Source organism: Sturnus vulgaris, chromosome W, assembly GCF_052056855.1.
Source record: "Sturnus vulgaris isolate bStuVul1 chromosome W, bStuVul1.hap1, whole genome shotgun sequence".
Lineage (NCBI taxonomy): Eukaryota > Metazoa > Chordata > Aves > Passeriformes > Sturnidae > Sturnus > Sturnus vulgaris.
In genome coordinates, this window is record NC_142282.1 from 70,910,151 (window position 1) to 70,935,163 (window position 25,013).

A 25,013-nucleotide genomic window follows, 5' to 3' on the forward strand; every position below is an offset into this window, starting at 1 on the left:
CCTCGAACTCCTCGCAACCATACTGGCAACTCTATTAGGCAGGTTCTAAAAGGATTTTGTACTCCCTCTAGACTTAGGCAGATTGATTCTTGCTTTGTTATGTTAGCGAATGTTACCCATACGTTCTCCCGAGGCGCATGCTGCATTGGAAAAGATTTTGTGCGAGCAAAGTTAGCAAGCATAAGTAGTGTAATGATCATCATTTTGATTTCTTTGGTGGCCTATTCTTTTTACGCCCTGTATTGCTCCCTGTTATTTGCAGTTGTTTCACCTTTTCTATACTTTGATTTAATACCTCCTCTGGGTCTGTACCGGGCTTAACTGGTCCTACCTGAGGCCAAGGCAGGTGTGGGACTTTATGTCTGCATCTTGCAGCGATAATGTGCGAATTTGCATAGATGTGCTGCCTCTTAATCCAGTTGGTAAGTTCCCACCGGGCCCAAGCTAACAGGAGCTGTTCTGGTGTCTCGTATAGGTTTCGTACCTGGGCATATGGCACTCCTGCTTTTTTTTCTAGGGCCCGACCCCAATTTGAATCTCTTAGGTCGTCACTTTGACACCTCCAGCACCACAAACTAAACACTGTTCTCTGTTCCACCCACGAGCAGTCCCCACAGCCCCCGCACTTTAGGGCTACCCAGGCTTCACACCATGACCCCCCACACGCACAACAAGGACGGTTGCTGAGAGGCTGTTCTTCCTGGTGGGCGTGGCTCTCAATCCAATCAGCCCAATTCGGTGGTGGCTGCCTTAGCGCCTCACGGGCAGCGCTGTTATAGCGTCCCAACTTCTGTAAATAGGGCCGTAAGGTCACCGTCAACTTCTGCTGGATCCGCTCTTGGTCGACTGAAGCCAGCCGCCTCCTCAGGAATCTTTCCACCAGTTCGGTCATTTAGAATGGGCTTCATGTTGTTGCGGGGTCACGGTTACGGGTGCGGTTGGGTCAGTTCCTTTAAGTAGTGGCCTGAGGGAGTCTAGCAAGGAGTTGGGTATCCCAACAATTGGCTTGAGCCATTGCAGATCTCCTAGCAGTCGCTGTGCTTCATTTAGAGTGGTGATCTTTGTTGCAAGCTGGAGCTTCTGCGGCCGTACGATTTGGCCTGTGATAGACCACCCCAAGTACTTCCATGGTGTGGATCGCTGTATTTTTTCTTGAGCTATTATGAGGGATGCCTTTGCTAGGGCGCTTTGAATCTCCTGCATCTGAGTGTCTGTAAATGCTGATTCTTGAGCAAAGAGGATATCATCCATATAATGATAAATAATTGTGTTGGGCCACTGTATCCTTAATGGTTGTAATGCGGCATCAACATACAGTTGGCACAGGGTAGGCGAGTTTTTCATTCCTTGTGGAAGAACAGTCCATTCATACCGTTTATCAGGTTCTTCTCTGTTTATTGTTGGTAGGGTGAACGCAAATCTTTTAGTATCTTGAGGGTGTAAGGCTATAGTGAAGAAGCAGTCCTTTAGATCAATGATCAGAAGAGGCCAATGCTGTGGGAGCATTGCTGGGTTGGGGAGGCCTGGCTGTAATGCCCCCATCGCCTCCATCTGATTATTTACTGCTCTTAAATCGTGCAGAAGACGATATTTTCCTGACTTCTTTTTGATCACAAAAATTGGCGTGTTCCATGGGCTTGTCGAGAGTTTCAAATGTCCTTGTTGGAATTGTTCCTTTACGAGTTGATGTGCTTGTATTAGACTTTCCCTTTTTAGAGGCCATTGCTTAACCATTACCGGTTCATTGGTAGTCCAGGTGATTGGGATCGGGAAAGTCCAAGCAATGGCAATTACTCCAAAGGGTGCTCGTTGGATAAAACGACCCCCATCTGAGCCAAGATGTCCCTTCCAATCAAGCAATGTACCGATGGCGGTAATGCAACTACGGACAACACAGTCACCAAATCTTGCCCATCTATAGTGACCCTTACTGGAGGTGTTTTTCTAGCAAGGGTGAACCCTCCGACGCCCGTCACGGTATCCGTGGTTTGCAGTGATGGCCAGTTGTGGGGCCATTTTTCTGGAGAGACAATGCTGGTATCTGCTCCAGTGTCTAGGAGTCCCATCATTTCTATTGTCTGTCCTGCATAGGTTAGTTTCACCTTCTTTTTGGGTCTGGTATGGAGATCCATTGTGAGCATAGCAATACCTGATGATCCGAATCCTTGGTCTCCATGTGGGGTTTGTCTTTGTGGTTGAACACCCCGGCTCAACTGAGGAAGTGGAATAAATTGAGCAACACGCTGGCCTTTTTCAATCGTAATAGGAGGGAAAGGAGTATATACCATTATTTGTATTTCCCCGGTGTAGTCTGCATCAATGACGCCTGGAAGCACAAACAGCCCTACAATGGAGCTCGACGAGCGTCCCACTATTAGTCCTCCATGAGTTTGTCCTTTGATATTTATTGGGCCATAAACTCCAGTTGGGACTTTGACGGGGCGAGCTGTCATCAAAGATGTTTTTACTGCGGCTGCCAGGTCGAGTCCCAGGCTCCCTGTTGTGGCTGGTTGTAGACAGGAGATGGCGCTGATGTCACGGCGGCTACTTGTGTCCGGGCGCGGCTGCCGGGCGTTTCTCGACTTGCGGCGGCAAGCTGACGTGTTATGCGTGTTGCTCTGGCAGTTTTGGCACCACACTTCTGAGGCTCGGCAGTCCTGTCGGAAGTGGCCTCCGCTTCCGCATCTATAGCATCGCGCCGAAGGAGGCCGGTGGTCGCTCGATGTGGCCGGGGCTGCTGTAGAAGCACGGAGCGGAGCAAGAGCGGCTAGCACCTGTGACTGTGTGGACTCGGCTTGTTTCTGCAGCCCTAAGCCTAATTCTTTTAGTGCATTAACCAAGAAAACCTGCGCCCCTGTCGGCTGTAGTGCCATCTTTTCTAATGCTTCTTCTATTGTCCAATTGGCCCCCAAAGTTGATAATACCCTTTTTGTTGCCTCATTGCTATTCTGCAACGCACATTGCTTTAGCATCGCCCCTCTCATATACTCTGGGACTCCTGCCTTTTCAATAGCAGCAGCAGCCTTATCTACAAAGTCCCCAAAGGATTCATTTCTTCCCTGTTTTATCCCCATATACATGGGTATGCCTGAGCTATCTTTGACCTGATCGATGGCACTCCTTACTAGACGCATGGCTTCCCTAACCTTGTCGGGTCCCGAAATCATTTGAGCTTCTGTCCTGCGGTATTGACCCAATCCCATTAGTTCGTCTATGGTAATTCCAGCTAACGGATCTCCCGGGCCCCTCTGTGTTGCAACTGACTCTTGAACAAGAGCTTGCCAGTGGGCGTTAAATAGCAACTGCTGATGTTGCGTGAAAATCAGCTTTACTACACTTCTCATATCATTTGGCAACAGCAGGTATGTATCAAACAAGAAATCTAGCATCTGCTTAGCTGGCTCACTCCGGAAACCAAACTGACTCACTGTCTGTCTCAGCTGGGCTAGCAGCTTCCAGTCGGGAGGCGAATACGCTCCCACTTGGACGGCTTGTCCCTGCTGATTTATTCCCTGTGTATACGTGACGGGAAAAGCCCAGGCTTTCGCTGCGTTAACAGCGCTCTCGTCCCCAGTCTCCAAGCCGTGTCTGGCTAGCATACTCCACGCCTCCCCCCGCCGTCTTGCCATCTCCTCCCACAGGTCGCTTTCCGTCCTAGGGACCAGAGCTGGCTCCACGGCGGGCTTAGGGACGCTAGGCTCAGACCGGCAAGGGGATTTTTCACCGCTGGTCTGGGGCCCTTCGCCCTCGGAAGGTGGGGTTACTCCGCCTTCTGCAATTGCCTCCGCCGCCGCGGCGGAATCCTCCTCAAGCTTTTCTAAGGGGGGTGCAGAGGGCCAAGAGCAGCTAGCTATGTCTGTCATTCCTGCTGTCCCCCCAGAGATAGGTATTTCTACTCTGGTCGTGCTGGGTGCTCGGGGCTCATTATCGCCATACTGAGCATTTCTTTTATATGCTTCTACTGCCTCCCGAGCCGCCCTTCTCTCCGCCTGCTGCTTTAGCAGTGCGTTGTGAACTACCTGCCAGATCTTTCCCAGCTTTTTTGCTGTTTTATCATCCTCTAATACCGCCTCCCACAGTGCATCCCCTAACTTACGCCACTCATTCAAATCATGCACGGTGTGAGGATTAGAGAATAAACCTTTAGCATAACCCCAGGCTAACAACCCCGGTATGTCCTTCCTGGGATTAATTTCTTTCAGCCCTAACTTATCTATATGTACTATATAGTATATATATATGTATATATGTAGTATATGTATATGTACTATAAATAAATCATATGCTGCTTGCCTGTCCATTTTTCGTCGTCAGCGCTGTTGCAACTCTCCGGCTTCGGCAGCACGTATGGCCCAGGACCACCTTTGTAGCTCCTGGGGGTGTCTTCCCTACGTCGTTTGACACCGACCCGGTTGCAGCAGGCCCCAACTCTACTTCACCGACTGTGGCGCGTTCTCCCCCGTTTTCTTTTCAGCGACGGGGGGCACGTCGGGGTTCACCATTTGTCGGAGAAGGGAGACGCGGACACCATATGGTCATCAGCAAAGTCTCATTTATTGATACACAGAGTGGTGCTTAAGTACAGTGCTTAATTAGCTCATGCATAGTGCAAAATCTGAGCTCATCATTGGTTTAGATGTACGGCTTAGCTAAGCACTTCGGCATTCATGTTTTTCTCAATTCTGCGTGCCTTCCTTATCTCAAGGACACTGTATTCTTGAGACTGAGGCCCACTTTGCTAGCCTCACTAAGTTGATCTGACTATGGCCTTTTTCTTCCAGCCATTCCTGCACCAGGCTCTCTACAGGGTGTCAGCTGCAATATGGCTTATAGTATTGCACCACCTTTTGGCAGTGAATTCCCCACGATATTGCATTATGTTGTGGAATTCCTTTATGCTAGAAGGTTTTGGGAAGATCCTAAAGTGAATGCAATATTGTGCTGGGTAGGAACCTAACAGCTCTAATTCTTGGGGTTCCTGAGCTGCTTTGGGCAAACTTGGCAGCAACTCCTCTATGGGGTTCTTACTTACCCCAGCTTGCTGTCTATGATTTTTGTGTGATGAAATGGTGTGTGACTAAGGAATTTCATTGGACAAGTGTGTTTTAAAACTGGCTGAATATTCTCCAGCCTTCAATGGGATTCCTACCAGGCAGGTGGACATAGGGTTTGCTGTTGCTGCTGCGGACAGACATATGTTTTCTTGTTGGAGCGTTTGTGCCAGGGTCACCCAGATGTTCTGATGTGGTTGAGGGACGATCCATGCAGCTGCTAGACTGTTCAGTGTTAGCAGGAAGACAGCTTGGATGGGGTTCATCACGGGACTGAGAGAAGAGAAGTTTTTTTCTAAAAGGAAAGACAAACATTATAAAACCTGTTAAAAGTCTCTATCTGCCGGAATGTCATCCTTTAGGAGGATTTCTTTTTCTTTTTTTCCGGTGGCATCTTCTTTTTGAAGCCACAGCCACCTGCTCCTCGTTCCCCTCAGTTGGAGCAGGATATTTGGGAACATACAGTTTCACCCACTTTTGGGGAATCCACCGAGGGCCTGAGGGAGTGGATATGCACACATAGCCACTCCCCCAGGTAACAAGCTCATAGGGACCTTTGACTTCCCAGGTTTCTGGGTCCCTAATCAAAACTGGAGGATGTTGGGATAACTTGAACTGTTTACCACAGTTAAAGTGACGTACCACAGGTGGACTCATGTTCTCAAATGAACAATTCAGGATATTGATAGTAAACATGGCTTTGCAGAGCTTCTGCTGTGGAGACATCCACGCAGTTGAACTGCTCTGTTTAGCCAAAACCTGCTTGAGTGTCTGATTAGCTCACTCAACTATACCTTGGCCTGTGGGGGAGTGGGAGGTGCCAGTTTTATGTTCCACTCCCCACTGCTGGACGAATTCCAGGAACTCCTTCGACTTATACGCTGGGCCCTGATCAGTTTTCATTTCCTTAGGGGTCCCCAATACTGAAAAGGCTTGCACTAGGTGTTGTTTGGTGAGCATTGCCCTTTCTCCTGCATGGGCAGAGGCATAGACTGTGCCTGAATACCTGTCAATGCTAACATGCACATATTTGAGGCGACCAAAACTAGCAATGTGTGTGATGTCTGTCTGCCATACTTCACAACTGCCAAGACCTCGGGGGTTAACCCCCATGCCTATTGAGGGCATGGTGTGCAGCTGACAGTTGGGACAGGTGATCACAATGGCTCGAGCCTGACTCCGTGTTGGCTGGAACTGATGCATTAGACCTGGTGTATTCTGGTGATACTGCTGGTGGATCAGCTTTGCCTGTTGGAAGATGTCAAGAAGGCATGCTTGTTCTGCTGGGGTTGCAAGGGAGTCTGCCTGATGGTTCCGTTCTGCAATTTCGCCTGGCAAATCTGTGTGTAATCTCACATGCATCACATAGAACGGATGTTCTCTATGAGAAATCAAATAAATTAGTTTGGAAAGCAACCTGAAAAGCTGCTCATTCTCGATGTCTCTGAGCACTGCCTGCTCCGCCCTGGACACTACCCCTGCTACATAGGCTGAGTCTGTTACCAAGTTGATTTGTTCTGAGAACTTCTCAAAGGCTCTCACGACTGCTACCAGTTCGGCTACCTGGGGTGATCCCTCCACAAACTCAACATCAGCTTCCCAATGCTGAGTTTGAGGATCTCTCCAAGTCATCACCAACTTGTGGGAAGCCCCAGATGCATCAGTGAACACTGTGAGAGCTTTGAGTGGTCACCGACTCCTCACGAGGAATGAGGTGAAATTCCTCATTAAACAGCTTGTGAGACGGGGCATGGACTGATATTTGTCCTCTATAGCTGTCCAGGGCTAATTGGAAACTGGCATTGCTCTGGAGCAAATGCTCAAACATCTCTTTAGTCAATCTTTCAGGAGAGTTCCTTCCCTCCTCAGACAGTTTTACTGGGAGGTGAATACATGTGAAGTCACAACCAGCTAGTTCATACAGTCTTATCCTTGCTTTCCTAATCAGCTGAGCTATTAACTCTTGTGGCTTAGTGATAGTTTTGGATCTTTGGTGGGAGAAGAAGACCCACTCTATGATTAAGAGTGACTCTCTCTGCTCCTTGATCCATTGGAATATTAACCCGTGTAAGTGTGGCAGTTTTCCTAGGACAATGAATTTGAAGGGCAGCTCGGGCTGGTAACGGTGAGCTTGCCTCTCTCCTAAGGTCTTTTGTACCTTTTCGATTGCAGTCTTTGCCTCTGGGGTCAGTTCCCTGGGAGAAAGCAGCTCTCTCTCCCCCTTCAATAAATTGAAGAGACGTTCTAGGTCCTCATGAGTGAGGCCAAGCCAGGGCCTAACCCAATTCAATGACCCACACAGGGAATGGAGATCTGCTAAGGTTTTTGGATTACAATTAATTTCCAATTTCTGCGGAACAATGGTCCATGCAGTAATTTCCAGGCCCAGGTACTTCCAAGGTGGCATCCTTTGGACTTTGTCCTCCTGCAATTCAAATCCAGCAGAGGTTAAAACTTTAACCACTAGGTCAAGTGTGTCTTGGAGTAGAGAGTTATCAGGGGCACACACAAGCACATCATCCATGTAATGGAGGATGATGGCCTCCCCTCTCTGGGCACCCACCTGGGACAGCAATGAGGCCACATGCCACTGGCAGATGGAGGGACTACATTTTAATCCCTGGGGCAAAATTTTCCAGTGGTAGCGCTTCATTGGGGCTTCTCGATTGATGGTAGGAACCGAGAAGGCGAACCGTGGGGCATCCTCTGTGTGTAGGGGAATGTGGAAGAAACAGTCCTTTATGTCTAGAACAGCCAATTGCCAATCTCTAGGAAGCATTGTTGGAGAAGGCATTCCAGGTTGGAGAGACCCCATGTCCTCAATTACTTTGTTTATTTCCCGGAGGTCATGGAACAGCCTCCACTTGTCCTTCCCTGGTTTCTTTATCACAAAAACTGGAAAATTCCACGCACTTGTGGTCTCCTCTGTGTGGCCTTTAGCCAATTGCTCCTCCACAAGCTCCTCAAGCGCCCTGAGCTTCTCCTTACTCATCGGCCACTGTGCTACCCACTTTGGGGTATCATCTAGCCGTTTCAACTTTTGGGTAGGGCGCCCCACAGTGGCCGCTTCTAAAAATCCCGAGTAGTTTTAGGAACAATTAATTTCACCCCCCACTGGGACATGGTGTCTCTTCCCCATAGAGGGCATTTATAGTCTGTAACAAATGGACGGATGCTAGCCAGTTTTCTATCCGGCCCCTCAATTTATACGATGCTTTTTGATATTTTTGCCAATTTGACTCCTCCTACACCCTGGATTCTGCCTGCCACAGGCTGAAGTTCCCAATGTGATGGCCACATCCTCTCGGGTATGATAGTCACATCAGCACCTGTGTCCAGTACCCCCTCCACATGGAGGTGATCTCATCTACAGGTTAGGTTGCATGCCAGAGAAGGTTTGTCCTCACCCACCACTTCTGCCCAGTAGACTTCAGGTGATTTTCCGTCTGCTGGGACCTCCACTGGAACAGGAATGCTCTGGGTGAGGATTTGTCCCTCAACCAGGTAATATGGTGGTAGAGGACATCGTGCCAGGAGAATGAGGCCAGTTATGCTTCCCTTGATGGTCATGGGCGCTACCTCAATCTCTGGGGGTGTGTGTGCTGTGTCACCGACAACAAAGTACTCACTGTCCAGTTTCATGTGGTTTAACGTCACGTCCTGTGTACTGTTAGGTAAGTCCACTGTAATGACTGTCCAATCAGGTGACCTGAAATGAAAACCTTTTGTAGTCACAAGCCTAAAATGGCCTAGTTGCTTCAAAACCTTGTTAATTGAACATTTAATATTTTCATTGCCATGCATCCCCACACCATCTATTCCATCCTCCCCCTTTTTGTTTATTAAGAGAGAGTCTTTTGCAAGTGTGGAGCCGGCAGTATTTATAGCCGAGCGCGCTATTGTGTTAATGGTGGGTACGCGCTGTAAAGCTAGTTTTTTTGTTTTTTGGTCTTCTTCTGTTTCTGGTTGTGTGCACAGTCTCTGGCAAAGTCTCCTGGCTGCTTGCACTGGAAGCAGAGGATGTGCTGCCGCTGCTCTGGTGACATTGGTTGCTTCTTGGCTTCTGGTGTTACAGTTGCCGTGGTCTTTGGGTGTGTCAGTCCTGGATTTCTCTCGTGTGCACTGAGCAGTTCTGCTTTCCTGACGCAGGCTTCTATCATTTGTGCTAAGCTGGGTGCTGGCTAGAGGGGAAGGCCAAGAATAACCCTCTGGCAGGTATCGTTAGCATTCCTCTGAGCCATCTCTTTAATTAATTCAGCTAGTACCACTGGATCAGACACCTGTCTTTCCACTTGCGCACCGTTTCTGTCGGTAAAACCCATGTGGCGCCCGCAGCGCTGTAGGGACCGACCCCGCCGCAAAAACCCGCAAAAACAGCAAAAAAACGCAAAAAAACCCTCTGTGCCACCGCTTTGAAACTGATCAAAGCTGCCTGCCTACTGCTGCGCCTGGGTGACTGCGTCCAGCCCCCCCCAGTCCGTGCGCCACACCACGTGGCCACAGGCACACTGAGCCTCTCGCACGCCGCGCACACGCTCGCGCCGTCTTTCTCCTCGAGAGCTGTGCCGCGCCCGTCAAATGCCACTGGTGAGAACCCCCCGTGGAACTCCAGGAACCCACCCGCCGTGAAAGGAGGCTTCCACTCACCTTTTTTTTTCTTGCAGGCAGAGGCGTCTGAGTAACTGCAGTGGGTCTACGTCCGGAACCGACCTGCCTGGGCTTCTGACAGGCTCCCAGTTCGTGCTTAAAGGTCATCGAACTGCACAAAATGCAGCAAAAAGGAATTTAAGCTAGTTTATCAGCTCCAAGGCTTCTTGAATCCCGAAAATAGGAGTCACAGCCGGACGTGGGGTGCTCTGTAGAGACCATTCAAGTTGGGCGCCAACTGAGGCTTTTTCTCAGCCCTAAAATGGGGTTCTTCGCCCTTCCTCTCGTCTAGCTCAGGTGTTAGGGTGATGGCTCCCGGGGCCCTTGCCTCATGGATGTAAATTAGATAACAAAAGAGGCTCTTTTCCCTGATGAAGTTACAGGGTTTATTTCTCGTGGGTAGCGAGGAAAAGAGGGAGCAAGAGAAAAACAGACAGAGGACAGGGGGCACAGATATTTTCTAGGGTCTGAAAAGGGGGGCTGGGAGAAATTGGATCCCCGCCAGCCCTGTATGGCCAGGAGGGGAGAGGGACCAAGCTACAGGGCATAGCAGGGTTCACGGAGAGTACCATTTACAATGCATCTAGGAAATGCAACAGTCTTTCCTACCTGCTCGATCAGAGGCACATTAGAAGAGCAGTATGGACCTGAGGGGCAGATGCACATACCTTCACACACCTCGCAGTGGGACTGTGGTTAGAGCTGGAGGTTTGATACTCTTCCTAATAATTTGAGCCGTTAAAACAAAGCCAGAGGTAACAGACCAAGTGAAAATACAATGCCAGGTTGTGGAAAGAGAATGTTACCTATCTGAACACCTACATAAATTCCCCATCATTCTCTTTGTTTAGGAGACCAAGCCAATGTCCGTGTAAATGAAAACAAGTGTGAATATTGATTTTTCTTGAATCAAGACTCAGCTTTATGTCCAAGTCAAAGGCAAATAAACCAGAAAGGCTCCGCTGAGCACAGTGGAGAACTAACATGGAAGACAGTAATTTGACCTCTTATGTAAGCAGTGTTTGCTGGGGTCTTCATGCTGGAGAACAGGAATCAATAACACGCACTCAATATGAATGCAAAGAGCCGAGTCTTTATTTTTAACAAAGAGATGGTTTTTATACGTTTTCAGTGGTTACTTAGAGTTTGTTACAAAGAGTACGATTGGTTACAAAAAAGACGTATATATGTTAATAGTAATTCTATTGGTTCATCTAAGATCTATCTTTCTACAGTCTAGTTATTGTGTAAGATACTCTTTGAAGTGGAGATGGTATGTGAACTAAACAGGATCTTGCTTCCCCAGATGTCTTTTCCTTTGTTCTTGCTTATCGCAACGTTAAAAGTTATGATTTTGTTTTTCTCCTATAGTGTCTTGGTTTAATTTTGACGTTTCCCGGCCAACGCACCAAATTAATGTCTTGAGTTTGAGTTGCCAATTCGAATAAACTTATTTTTCTTGTTGTGAGACAGAACCAGGAGCAAAAGAGCAAGGCAGGCCTAAAACTTGAGAGAGTATAAAAGAAAATTTATTAACTACACAACCAAAAAGAGAGAAAAAAAAAAAAAAACAAATTTCAGAATAAGATTTTTTTTAGATCACTCCTTCCCTCCCTCTTCCAATCTTCATAACAAAACAAACATATAACAAATACTTCGGTCAGTGCCCAATTTAGTCTTTCTCAGTTCACTTCTGGAGAGAGAAGCCTCTTCTTGTTGAAGTTGTAGGGATTTTTCCCACAAGAAGGAAAAAGACAGTTCTCTTGTGGTTTTATCTTTCACGATTTGCATCTGCCCGGGAACCTGCAACCGTGGCGCTCCTCCCAACTCTACAGCTGTCCCAAAGTTGTAGATGTGGGCCATGTCTGCTCCATGGGGTATTACTTTTAAGAATGAAATGTTCAACCGCAAAGATTCTCTCTGTCCTTTTTTCTCTGCTCAGGCTTTATCTTCAGAAAACCAAAATCCCCTTCTTTTCTCAGGACAGAAATTCTTAACACAGGTGCTCTTTAGTCAAATCATCTATTAAATGGAACATTTTTATCCCCCCATGTCTCTTTCCATGGTTTATAGGAATATTCAGTACATCAGTTCATTCCTACAATTTCACAAAAAGATTTTCAGCCATTTCAGCATCTTCTCATTCTCTTTCCATCTTAAAAACTTAGCTCTTACATCACTGACTTCAGAAATCCTCTTATTCCCTTTCATATTCAAAGGAAAGGCTGGAGGCTTTGCAAATCTTATCTGAACACTAAAGAGTTAAAGTTTAACACAACTACAAGAGTTGGGCCAGGCTCAGGCTGTGCTAGGGGGGGGGCAGCCGAGGTGTTAATCAGCCTTTCTGAGGCTGGGCTGCAGCCCCACACTGCTCATGGCCACCCGGGCAGGCCCAGCCCGTCCGGCAGCAGCAAGAGTCGGCCTCCCCCCACGCCAGAGCCGCAGGCCCGTGGAGGAGGAAGCCGTGAAGGTCTTATCACACAACTTTTTCTCCCCCCGGCCATCGGGTCCCCCTCGTTGGCAAACGGGGCCCAAGCGGCCTCCCGAGCCTCCCCCCCCCCGCATGGGGGAGAGGGAAGCTCGGGTTGGTGTTACCTGCTCAGCCGCCGGAAGACAAAGAGGGTCAGTTCCGGACCACCCCCCTCAAAATGTGTGTGCACGGAGCGAACCAACCCCCTCTAATTGGCTGTTGCAGGTATCCCAACCCCCAGAGAGGAAACTCCCTTAGGAAGAATCTCCCCTGAGTCTCCTCTTCCTAAGTCAACCCACCACATATAGTCACGCCAAGGACACGGTGACCTTGAACAGGCCTTTAACATAACTAAGGTAGTTTTCTATAGACAGGCTGCAGAGCCAGAGCTCCTACTAGGCCACCAACATCTCTCCCTTTCTTTTCAAAAACAGCATTGGCCATACGTCGAATTTGAAAGGAAAAACACTGGATGATGCAAGGTCCCATACATAACACAATTACTACAATTAGTACAATAATAATTCCTATCTTAAGGATATCTTTTACCCATGCAGAAATCCCAAAAGACATTAACCCATCATCAAGGCGGTTGTGATTGACAGTAATCTTCTTAGCGTGATCTTGAAGCCATTCTAGCTGCTTATGGATTGAATCACTATGATTGGACAAGTTAAAACAACACATTCCTTCAAAATCTTCACAGCCTTTACTTTGGGCCAACAAAAGGTAATCAATAGCTGCTCTGTTTTGAAGAATAGCTTGTTGGAGACTACTCATATCTTGAGCCATTTGGGACAGAACTTGTGAAGTGACATTGGCCTGTTTAGCTGTTCAGCACGCTAGGTATTCCTTACCAGGCTCTATATCCTCAGATTAAATATAGGCCTTGAGGTAGGGAAAGTGGCTTAGAAATGTCTAAGTGAATATGACCAGAACCCCACCCATAGGGGGATGATCCACAATGTTCACTACTATTGTAAAACTTATGAGGGGTTAGCCAGACTTGTTTTTTAGATTCGTTAATGTTCCAACTAGTCTGCCCAAAATACACACATCCGGAGTGATTTGCTTTTCGGCTGTCTAGTAAATTTAACTCTTGAGGAACCCATGGCAGGGTTGTATTTAGAGATTTGAATATTTTTGCCAGGCAGTGACTGTTGTTTTTTACTTCTGAGCAATTGATAGGGGGGGCTATAGTGATTTCTTGTGGTTGTACCGGTGACCCAATGAGGCAAGTTTTAAATGGGTCAGTGGCTGCACTAAGATGTAAACAAAAATTTGTGTTACCAGTTTTGTTGGCCCAAGCGATCCAGAAGTTCTCTTGAGGGAGGTTGATTGATTGCGAAAAGCACTGGGTAAGAGTCAAACATAGTGTTAGTAGCTTAATTAGCATCATTATTGCTATGGATTTTGCAGGCAACAGTATATTGGCTAGATATAATAATAGTACACCAAGCAGTCTCAACTAGCTTTGTATAATTTAAAATATACCACGCATGCAATGCTAAATTCCTTTCTTCTATTGATTCAAATAGGCTTATAGCTTCACTAACAGTTAAGTCAGGCAGTTTTAACCACTTTGTAAGTGATTCTAAAGGTCTTACTGATTGGCGTTCCTGACATTCATTACATCCCAAAAAGCAAGTATAAATATCACTGGAGTTATACTCCCTTTTACAATTTCCACATAAGAAAGTTCCTAATTTCCATACTACACAACCGCAATGAGGAAATAACACTTCTTGTATTCTAGACCTAAGATATTTCCGTACTAGTCTAGGCAAATCAATCACATCTGGAAAGTCTGGGATATTAGGGTGTGTTCTTATTGGTTCCTTGAGAATAATGATTAGGATCGGGATGAGATCTTGCACTCTATTCGTCCACCGTTGAATTTGGCTCCGTGTCTTCTCCAGTTTCCTCAATCTTTGATATCCAAGGCTTGACCCACTTGGCTGGGATCCAATTAGGTTTAGCACCTGTTAATACACAAGCATAACCCCGTCCCCATGTCAATAATTGGTGGGGACCAGTCCATTGTTGTGATTGGGCTTCCCATACAGATACTTGTATCTTATGAACAGTCAAAGATTCATCCTTGCAAAAATGTAGTGTAATGGGCAACCTTTGGGTTTTTAGCTCAGGGCGTTACATCCACATTTTCCAATTGTGGACATACAATGTTTTTGCTACGATTTCTTGTGGAGAGAGGGTGACATTCCCCTCCCTTTGTAAAGCAGAGAAAAGGCGTTTAAGGTCTTGATGTTTGTGTTCTACAATAGCTTGCCCAGTACTATTGTGAGGTACTCCTGTGACATGGGTAATGTTCCATCTACGGAGGAACTCACGTGAAGTAGAACTAACATAATTAGGACCGTTATCTAGTTTTATTTGTTGTGGGACACCAAGCACTGCAAAAGCTTCTAACCAGTGTCTGCAGGTTGCCTTACTTTTGGCGTTTATCATAGGCGTTGCCCATACTAGTCTGCTACAGGTATCAACAGTGACATGTACATGTTTAAAGCGTCCAAATGATGGCACGATTGTGACATCTGATTGAAACAATGTTCTAGGGTGGAGACCACGAGTGTTCACTCCTTGTAACTGGATTGGGGGTAGTTTTGCACAATCAGGACAACATGTTATGATACCTCGTGCCTCTCGTTTTGTTAGATGGAATTCCTTCTGTAGGCTTAATGCTGACTGGTGAAAAAAGGCATGAGAGGCAACGGCAAGGTCAAAATTACTGAGTCCAATGGCTGGTGAGGATACGATTTGGTCAATTTTGGCGTTTCCTTCTGATAAAAACCCTGGTAGATTGAGATGGCTGCGGATATGTGTTGAGAAAAAGGCATGGTGCCTGATATTAATTACATTTACTAGAAGAATGAGTTCATGATAAATTAAGGAGTTTGAGATTCGACCTATTAATGCGTCCTCAATTCTTTCCAAGATAGAGGCAACATACAAGGAATCGCTAACAAGATTAATTTCTTGAAAGTCAAAGTGTTGAAAAGCTAAGGTTACAGCCTTGAGTTCAAGTAATTGCACTGATCCTTCCGGATGTTGGTAAACTACGACATCCCAGTTGCCATTTTTCCATATTGCATATCCGAACCTTTTGGTCCTTCCACTGGCATCAGTAAAAACAGTGATCGCATTGGGAATTGGCTTAGAGTTTCGCAATGTTTGACCTTTTAGTGGGAGGTTAGTGGAAAACAAGGCATGTGACGGGTAATGATTATCAAGTTCTAAGCCAAGAGTGGCTGTAGTGAATGCATACGATAGTGATTGCCATTCAGTGCAAAGAGACAAATTATTTATGGGCACATAAAGAGAAGATGCATCAACTCCAGTAACAGTACGCACTCATTGGCGTGCTTTCAGAAGTAAGGATCCTAAATGATCAATACGTCTTGTAACAGAGGAAGTGGGGCTACATGCTAAAAACACCCATTCCAATAAGAAGAAAGTCTTGAATGATTCCTGCCCAATTATAGCAATTTTTTCAGCAGGGTAGTTAATGATATAAAGGTTTATTGGTATGGTAGGATCAAACCTAAAAGCAGTTGTACAATGCAACTTTTTAGCAATTATTTGCAGTGCTTGTTTCCCTTCTGGGGTTAATTCCCTTTTTATGTGTTATGTTGTTTAATGTTAATTTTCCTTCTGTGTTGATTGTTCATCCCAGTTTCTTTCCCCTAAGTTAAGTGCATAATGGTTTTTCCCTTTCCCGCCCTTGTCCTAGTCAGTCATCCTAAACCCCTCCCCTTTATCTGGAACCTTCCCTGTCCTTCACCCTAAACCCTGCCCCACGGGATGTCAATCCTTTGTAGCCCCTCCCTTTGTTCTTGAAGTTTCTGTGTCAAGCATTCCCTTATGTATTCATGATTGGTTATATTGTATGTATCCCCACCCTCGGTTTACCTTATTGGCTCAATGTACCCCTTTCCCCACCTTCTGTACCTCCCCCCATTAACCGTTATTGGCCAGAGTTTTGTGCCTTCCCCTTGCTCCTCCCCCGTACTTAGGCCTGTGTAGAACCCATTCTAACTGCCTTTTGCGGTTCCCTCTCCCAACCTCCTGACCTGTTGCCTCTTCCTTCAATAAATCCCTTCCCCCAGAACCGTAAAAGGTCTCTCCTGAGACTCTTTGTCCCTCCCTGACGACTCGCCCAGGTGTAGCTGTTGCTACACCCCTTCTGCGGCTCCGAGAGTGGTGCCGGGGAGGGGCCACTCACCGAGGCAGGCTTCCCGGAGCTAGCCGGTAGCCCAGGTGAGGTGGGCAGCGGGTGGAAGAAACGTCACCTTTTATCATTAATGTCCTTTGAACCTTGTAACAATTTTCTTAAAGGATCTAAGTCTTGATTTGAAATACCTGCCCATGCACGTATGCTTTGAATGTCTCCTAGAAGCTTTTGCACATCATTGACTGTTTCAATATTTGCATGTAAAGTTACCTTTTGAGGCACAAAGCGAGCTTGTGTTATTTTAAAGCCCAAGTAAGACCAAGGGTCGGAGAATTGCACCTTTTTTTCTGCCACTTTCAATCCCCACTTTTCTAATTCTAGCAATAATTCCTTTTGTTTTAAGTGGGGTAATGGAAATTCACTTGCGACTAAAATGTCATCCATATAATGATATGTTAGAAAATTTGGATTATTAAGTCTCCATTGATGTAAAGCTTGGTCTACAAACCATTGACAAATTGTAGGACTATTTTTCATACCTTGAGGGAGTACCACCCACTCATATCTTTTCATAGATGCACTGTGATTAATGGAGGGCACACTAAATGCAAATCGTTTTGTATCTTCAGGGTGCAACAGAATGCTAAAAAAGCAATCTTTGATATCAATAATAAACAGGTGATAGTTTTTTGGTAAACCAGCTGGCGATGGCAAACCTGGTTGCAGAATTCCTAAAGAGTGCATTTGATTATTGACTGCCCTTAAATCATGTAAAAATCTCCATTTTCCCGACTTTTTTTAATAACAAAAACGGGGGTATTCCAGGGACTCATAGAAGGTTGTAAATGACCAAAGGCTAATTGTTCTTGTACTAATGAATGGAGATGCTCTAATTTATCTTTAGTGATGGGCCACTGAGCCACCCATACTGGTTGGTCAGATTTCCATGTTAGTTGTATAGTGGGTCGAGCACCTATCGGCTCAGTGGCTGCCCCTGAAAATGTTGGTTGGTTAAAATGACATTCCATTGACTAAGCGTGTCTCTACCAAGGATCCAAAGAGGAGTGTCTAGTACATAAGGTTTTACTACAGCCTTGTTTCCCTCTTTATCAGTAATTTCTACGAATTCCTGACTTTGTAAAGTACGGGTGGTTCCAGCAACTCCTAAGATTTGCTCATTTAAGAGTGTAGTGGGCCACTGCTGAGGCCAAGCAATTGGTGGTATTATGGTGACATCTGACCCAGTGTCTAGCATCATTGAATGTTCAAACATTTCAGAATCATCGATATTATCAGAATACAATTTTACAGTTACTTGCCGGGTCGGTCTATCACTAGTCATGACTTGAGCAAAGGCAATTAAGGGTCCGGTACTACCAAAACCACCAGATCTTTGTGAATTAGTAGCTGTTGGAACCTGGGGAAGAAAAGGAACAAGTTGAGCAATTACACTACCTTGTGGAATGAACATTGGTGGGGAAAAGACTTTTACTACTATTCTGATAATACCACTAAAACCAGCATCAATTACACCAGGTAAAACGAAAATGCTGTCTAAAGTGACCGACGATCTCCCTAGCAATAATGGGGCCATACCGCCACCTAGTGGACCCTTGGTAGTACTATCGATGACGGTAACAGAATCATCAAAAATAGTCACGGAGTGTCTAGTTACCAAATAGACTCCAGCGCTCCTTTTTGTGGCGGGGAGCATGTTGTAGAGACAGCCATGGCTACTGAGAGGTTCTTTTTGTTCGCCGCCCCCCCCTCGCTGCCCATCTCATTTCCCGCCAACGGTGTCCCATCCTTTTTAAATTTGGATCGGCATTCATTTGCCTTGTGGCCAAACTTTTCGCATCGGCGGCAAGTGCCGACAAATGATGTAGATGTGAGGTTCGTATTGTTATTTTGTTGTTGTTTTGCCAAACTTGAAGGACAATGCTTTCTAATATGTCTGGTATGACGGCAATTATAGCATGTATTGGGAGGGCCTTTGTCCCCGTTCCCTTGCTTGTGTGCTTGAGTAATGGCTGCAGCTAAAGCAGCAGCATGAATTTGAGCTTTGTCCTTTTCAATTTCTAAAGGGGCTCGTGAACATTGTTCAATCATTTGTATTATTGTCATATGAGCTGGTAATGCTGCTAATAATCGCTTGCAGGTGGCATTTGCATTTTGCATAGCTATTTCTTTTACTAAAGTATCTTTCATATCAGGAGGGACATCTGGTGCTACCTCTACTCCTTCTTTAATCCTGTCCACAAAAGACAAGAAGGATTCATCTTCCTTTTGCTGAATATGTAAATAAGGTTGTCGAGGCTTACCTACTTGGGGCAAGTTGTTAAAAGCTTCTAAAGCAGCAGACTTGCTTTGAGCTAAAATGCGAGCCCCTAACATTGCCTGTCTTTGTGGATCGATGAATTGACCATTTCCCATAAGCATATCTAGCGTGGCAAAGCGTAGAGGATCACCTTGCGGCAAATTGACATTATCTAATTGTTTAAGCTCCAATCTTTGTTGCCACTTTGCTAAAAATAACATATAACTAGTAGGTCCTAGTATAAGCTCAAACATAGCCTTAAGGTCGGCAGGGACGAGTTCTTGATATTTTAGCAATGCTTCTACTTGTCGCTTTACCAAGCGATTATCAACACCGTAGTCCATTACAGATTTTTGAACCCTTGCTATCATTTGCCAGTCTAAGGGCTGCCAATCATTATTACCACCAGTTCCTCGCACCACCGGAGCTGAGACAAACTGAAAAACTCCCGTCAACTCAGCATTTGTTACCACTCCTTTCCACCTCTTATTCATGTCAAAAGAAGGGTCTTTGGGGATGGAAGTTTTGTCAGGACCTTTCTCTGAGCCTCCCGAACTCCCCGAGCCTCGGGAGCCTCCCAAGCCTCCCGAGCCTCCCGAGCCTCCCGAGCCTCCTTTGTTCCACCAACGCTGAAAAGAGTCATTAAAGGTAGTTAACAATCCCGTCCCTTCCTTTTCTGTAGAATGAGACACATTTGTGTTTTCAATTTCGGAAAGCATTATTGGGGGTAAACCTTTAGATGTTAGAAATTGATTTGCAGTAGGCATATCCCACTCCCCCGCCTTAACCAAATTGATAATGTTCTGTGGGCGTTGAGATGTAGAAGTATTTGGTGCAGAAAAAGAATTTTCCTCTAAAGTTTTGAGGCCAGAGAGAACAGCATTATGGGCCTTTTTATATGCTTCCCGAATCGTTTTACTTTTGGAACCGTTATCAAGCCGCTTCATTTCACCTATCAGTTCAAGCATGGTTTCGGTCTGCTTTTGCAGTGTGGACTGTAAATCGTCCATGTCCATTTCTGTTTCTTAGGGAAGAGGCACAGTCGTTGGGTCGAAAGTGGGAGGTGAGGGCAGATGTAACACGGGGTCAGTATTAGTGGGATTAGCGGGCGCTACGCTCATTGTTACTGGGGGTGCCGTAGGTACCGAGGGCGCAGAGGGTGCCGTAGGTGCCGGGGGTGCAAAGGAAGGCACATTATGAACATCGGTAGGGTCCCAGGGTGGTATTAAATCATCATAGGGGCCACGGGCCGCAGGGGCTGACAAGTACGCGGGTGGGACAGTAGCAGACTCTTGGGTGAGTTTACCAGCTATGGCAGTGACCATGGTCTGTGCTGCGAGTTCCAGCTCAATTTCAGCACCCATTTGTTCAATTAACATGCGCAGCTGCCGGTACGTAGGAGCTAAGGATTTTACCTCCTTATTCCCAGTTTGTATAGCTTCCCACAAATCTGCCCCGACTTCTTGCCAAGTAGTCTCTTTAAAAACATAGGTAGAGTCTTTTAAAAAATCACGACGTTTAGCCCAATACAGTAAATTCACGAGCGAAGACCGATCAACAGTCTCTCCTTACTTTTGGGCAAGTTTCATTAAGGCATCAACAGTAGCCTTCTCGATAGCTGATACCGTGTTTCCCATCCCGCAAATTTTTTACAGCCGTCTAAGGCTCCGACTCACCGGTCGACAGTGGCCACTCGCCCCTCTCTCGGACGCCCGGTCGCAACTGCAGCGGGAAGTCAACGTTCTCCTAGGCGGCACGCACAGAGACCATCCACATAAAAGTCCGTCTGTTAAGCAGTCTGGCCCCTTCGGATCATCACGTCGGGGTCACCAAGATGCTGGGGTTTTCATGCTGGAGAACAGGAATCAATAACAAGCACTCAATATGAATGCAAAGAGCCGAGTCTTTATTTTTAACAAAGAGATGATTTTTATACGTTTTCAGTGGTTACTTAGAGGTTGTTACAAAGAGTATGATTGGTTACACAAGAGACGTATATATGTTAATAGTAATTCTATTGGTTCATCTAAGATCTATCTTTCTACAGTCTAGTTATTGTGTAAGATACTCTTTGAAGTGGACATGGTATGTCAACTAAACAGGATCTTGCTTCCCCAGATGTCTTTTCCTTTGTTCTTGCTTAGCGCAACGTTAAAATTTATGATTTTGTTTTTCTCCTATAGTCACGCCAAGGACACGGTGACCTTGAACAGGCCTTTAACATAAGTAAGGTAGTTTTCTACAGATAGGCTGCAGAGCCAGAGCTCCTACTAGGCCGACAAAAGTGTTGGAATGGTTCCCCATCCAAAAGGAAGGATGGCAAATGCTTCTTTGGAAATATTTTAACTTCTGTGCATTTCTTTCTTTGTAATGAACTAATCTGTAACAAGCCAGGACCAGATTGTGTTCAGTAGAAACAGATCAATTGCAACATTTAGCCAAAAGGTTTTATGAGCTTGATTAGGAAGTTCGATTTAGATTTAAAGGCACTGTAGTCATATTTAATTTTATTTCTCTCCGTACTTGAGTCTCTTAAACAGGGACCTTCAATTGGACAGGAACGGGACACTGAAGCAAATTGTAATGGATGACGTAATGGCTTACCCGGAAGCATTTTGTGGGAATTGATTTCTTCTAGGTATCCATCAGCCAGCATTTTAGTGTGAAGGAAATCTTCAAACAGGTAAAACAAAAATTTCCGTTGGTTTAAAAGCTGACTGCTATATTAATTTTTCACTTTTGAGAAAATTTTCATGACCTTTAAAATTCAGACTATATCAAGTATTGTTTCAGCCATTGAAGAAAGTGCTTTTGATAGAGATAGGAGAGAGAAACCAAAACATTTCTCAGAGCCGCCCTTTGAACTCTGTCCTTGTTATAAACGGCACTTGAGCAAATTCATTTGCCTTTGGAACAGAAAACGACAAGGTAACAGGCTTATCATTACGGATTTGAGTGTTCCAGGTTCTTTAGATAGTAAGTGATCTATTCAAGATGACCTCTTACTGAAATAGATCCATTTTGAGAAGGGATATGGATTTCTTAGTAGAAAGCAAATCCCTATGTTAAAACGGTGTGGTGGGTGCTTTTTGTTCTTGTTTTGCTTTTAGAACTTGCAAGGCACAATCGACTTCATAGTTCGAGATCCAAATAAGACCACGACATTCCAAACAGGTGTTTCTTTTTGGTTGTTTTTCAATCTGTATATCTTTGGATTGCAACCAGTAGAACTGTGCTTGAACTGGAAAGAAGTAGCGGAGGTTTCAGGAGTGGAACATACAGTGGAACAGTAAGCTGAGAGCATTGTGCAAGGAGAGGAAAGAGGGGAAAATGGTAAGAGTTTCCTGAGTCGGAAGGGACCCCTAGGGATCGTCAAAGTCCAACTCCTGGTCCTGCACAGACACTCCAACAGTCCCACCCTCTGCATCCCTGAGAGCATTGGCCAAATGCTCCCTGGATCTCTGGCAGCCTTGGGGCTGTGCCCATTGCCTGGAGAACCTATTCAGTGCCTGACCAGCCTCTGAGGAAAAAAACCTTTCCCTGATAGCCAGCCTAATCGTCCCCTGACACAGCTCCTGGCATTCCCTTGGCTCCTGTCCCTGGTCGCAGAGAGCAGAGAGCAAAGCTGTCCCTGTGCTGCCCTTGAGAGGAGCTGAGAGGTCCCAAGTGAGGCGTGAGCTCAGTGTCCTCTCTGCAGCTGAACCAAATGCCCTCAGCCACTCTTTGTATGGCTTCCCCTCCAGCCTCTTCACTATCTCTGTGTCCCTCCTTTGGACATTTCTCCAATAGCCTGAGGTCTTTCTGACGTTGTGGCATCCAAAATTGCCCCCAGGGCTTGAAGAGAGCGTAGTCCCAGCCCAGAGCAGAGCAGGACAATCACCTCTCTCGAGCGAGCGGCGCCACAAGATAGGGACAGTTGTCAAAAATCAGCTGGAGAAACAAATCTAACAGAGAAACAGGTGATCTAGAACAGGAAATGGAAGAAGCAGAGGAAGAAGAAGAGGAGGAGAGGATTCCTTGTAAAAGTGAAGAAAATGAGCATGCAGAACAGGGACTAAGCATTATGCAGGTAAATGAGCAAGAGAATATGACGTTTCTTCCACCCGCTGCTCACCTCACCTGGGCTACCAGCTAGCTCCGGGAAGCCTGCCTCGGTGAGTGGCCCCTCCCCGGCACCACTCCGGGAGCCGCAGAAGGGGTGTAGCAACAGCTACGCCTGGGCGAGTCGTCAGGGAGGGATAAAGAGTCGCAGGAGAGACCTTTTACGGTTCTGGGGGAAGGGATTTATTGAAGGAAAAGGTAACAAGTCCGGAGGTTAGGAGGGGGAACCGCAAAATGCAGTTAGAATGGGTCCTACACACGCTTAAGTACGGGGGAGGAGCAAGGGGAAGGCACAAAACTCTGGCCAATAACCGTTAACGGGGGGAGGTACAGAAGGTGGGGAAAGGGGTACATTGAGCCAATAAGGCAAACCGAGGGTGGGGATACATACAATGTAACCAATCATGAACACATGAGGGAATGCTTGACACAGAAACTTCTAGAACAAAGGGAGGGGCTACAAAGGATTGACATCCCGTGGGGCAGGGTTTAGGGTGAGGGACAGGGAAGGTTCCAGATAAAGGGGAGGGGTTTAGGATGACTGACTAGGACAAGGGCGGGAAAGGGAAAAACCATTATGCACTTAACTTAGGGGAAAGAAACTGGGATGATCCATAAACACAGAAGGAAAATTAACATTAAACAACATAACACAACAAGAATAAGTTTGAAAGTGAAGGTAGTTTTGTCCAAAAGAAGGAGGAATAGGAAGTCTTTTTGCTGAGAATGAAGAGAAAGGTTTTTTCCGTTTAGTTTGCATATGAAGCACCCAGGGCTCTGAATCATGGTTTTAAAAAGTTAAGGTTTTTGCTAAGAGTAGAAGTAGTTTCCATGACCAAGATGTAAGTTAGGCAGGTAAATGGTAGGTTAATAATTACTAGATGCTTAGGCTAGAGCTAATTGGTATAATTATCTGCTATTATAAATTTACGTACAGAAGAACGTAAAATAAGTAAACTGCTAACCATGAAGCACAGAGCCTTGGATCTTGCCAGAGGGTCACTGAGACCTGATGAAGACTCTCCTGACTTCATCCTTCGAGACCACTGACCCATTTCTAGACCACGACCCAATTCAAGAGAAGAGCTATGCACGCGTGAAGGACTAATGGGCTCATTTTAATATGGGATGGGGATGGGAGGTGTTGGGGTTATGCATATGTATTGTATGTAAGATCTTGGGGAATAAATAGATGGAAAAGAACCTTGTTCAGGGCCGTCGCGCCTTTCGGAGGTGACTCCCGTGCCACGCGCCAGTGAATAAACATACCACTTTCTAACTTTAATTAGTTAGAGGGTCTTTGTCCGTGATTATACCGGGGTTTTTTAATGATTCATTTGGCGAGCCAGGCCAGGAGGAGGCTCTGCTCGTCTGTGAGACCAGCCCGGGTAGTGGTCCCCTTGGGGCGCTCCCGGGATATTCCTGGAAGAGAGGCCTCTGCCGCCCGAACTGTTCATCCAGCAGCAGACAAGGACTCCTGACTTCCAAAACTCCGGACAAAAGGGTATGTTTAAAAATTGAAAAAATTTAAGTTGTGACCTGTAAGGCGTACGCGTGGTCTGGTAAGGCCATTGGTAAGTCGTGGGAGATGTCCCACGCACAACTTGTGCCTCTGTGTGCTTGCAAGACTTGTTTGGTATTTGGTTGTACTTGGTTGACAGCAGAGAATCTTGTTATACCCAGGCGAAAGGGCTCGGTCTGTAGTTGCTGGCAGTAGATTTTGCCATTTGTTGTGCCGTAGAGGGCTTTGTTCGCTAGCATTGTGGGACTAGTACTTGTAAAGGAAAAATCCTGGTGTATGGTTGTTGAACTGTGTGAGTGTGTCCTGATTGTGAGAGTGGTTGAGAGAGAGCTTGTTGAGACGTGCTATTAGCACGAAGTGAGTGGGAGTTTGGACCCGTGGTTCCGTTCTCGGGCGACTGAAATGGCCGGGGAAAAACGAAGCAAGTGGGGTGCATGAAATCCTTAAAAACTCCCTCCCTGCTGTGACTGTGGTGTGTGTGCTCTGGTTACCAAAGACAGTATTCACTATAACTGTATTTCTGAGGCAATAGTGCCTTTTGACTTGTTCAAAAAGTTATAAGGGAAGCACAGCCTGAGTGAAAGAGTTTATTAGGAAATGAGACATGAATACTAGTGAAGTAAATGGAAGACAAAAGACAGGACCAGTTTGGGAAGGAAAAAGTCCTTGACAAGAGTTTAGTTATGATTTTAAGTACAGAGGCTGTGTTTGTA

At 46.0% G+C, this 25,013-nt stretch overlaps 1 protein-coding gene across 1 annotated transcript; it reads right to left on the minus strand.

The window, feature by feature from the left end:
- Window positions 1-18,031: 18,031 nt before the first annotated feature.
- LOC148220380 (endogenous retrovirus group K member 8 Gag polyprotein-like) lies at window positions 18,032-24,539 on the minus strand. Its single transcript, XM_088155539.1, has 3 exons — window positions 24,429-24,539; window positions 20,354-20,423; window positions 18,032-19,218 (listed from the first exon to the last, which is right to left on the minus strand). Exons 1-3 carry the CDS (start codon window positions 24,537-24,539, stop codon window positions 18,032-18,034), a joined length of 1,368 nt encoding a protein of 455 aa, XP_088011665.1.
- Between the last annotated feature and the right edge of the window lie 474 nt (window positions 24,540-25,013).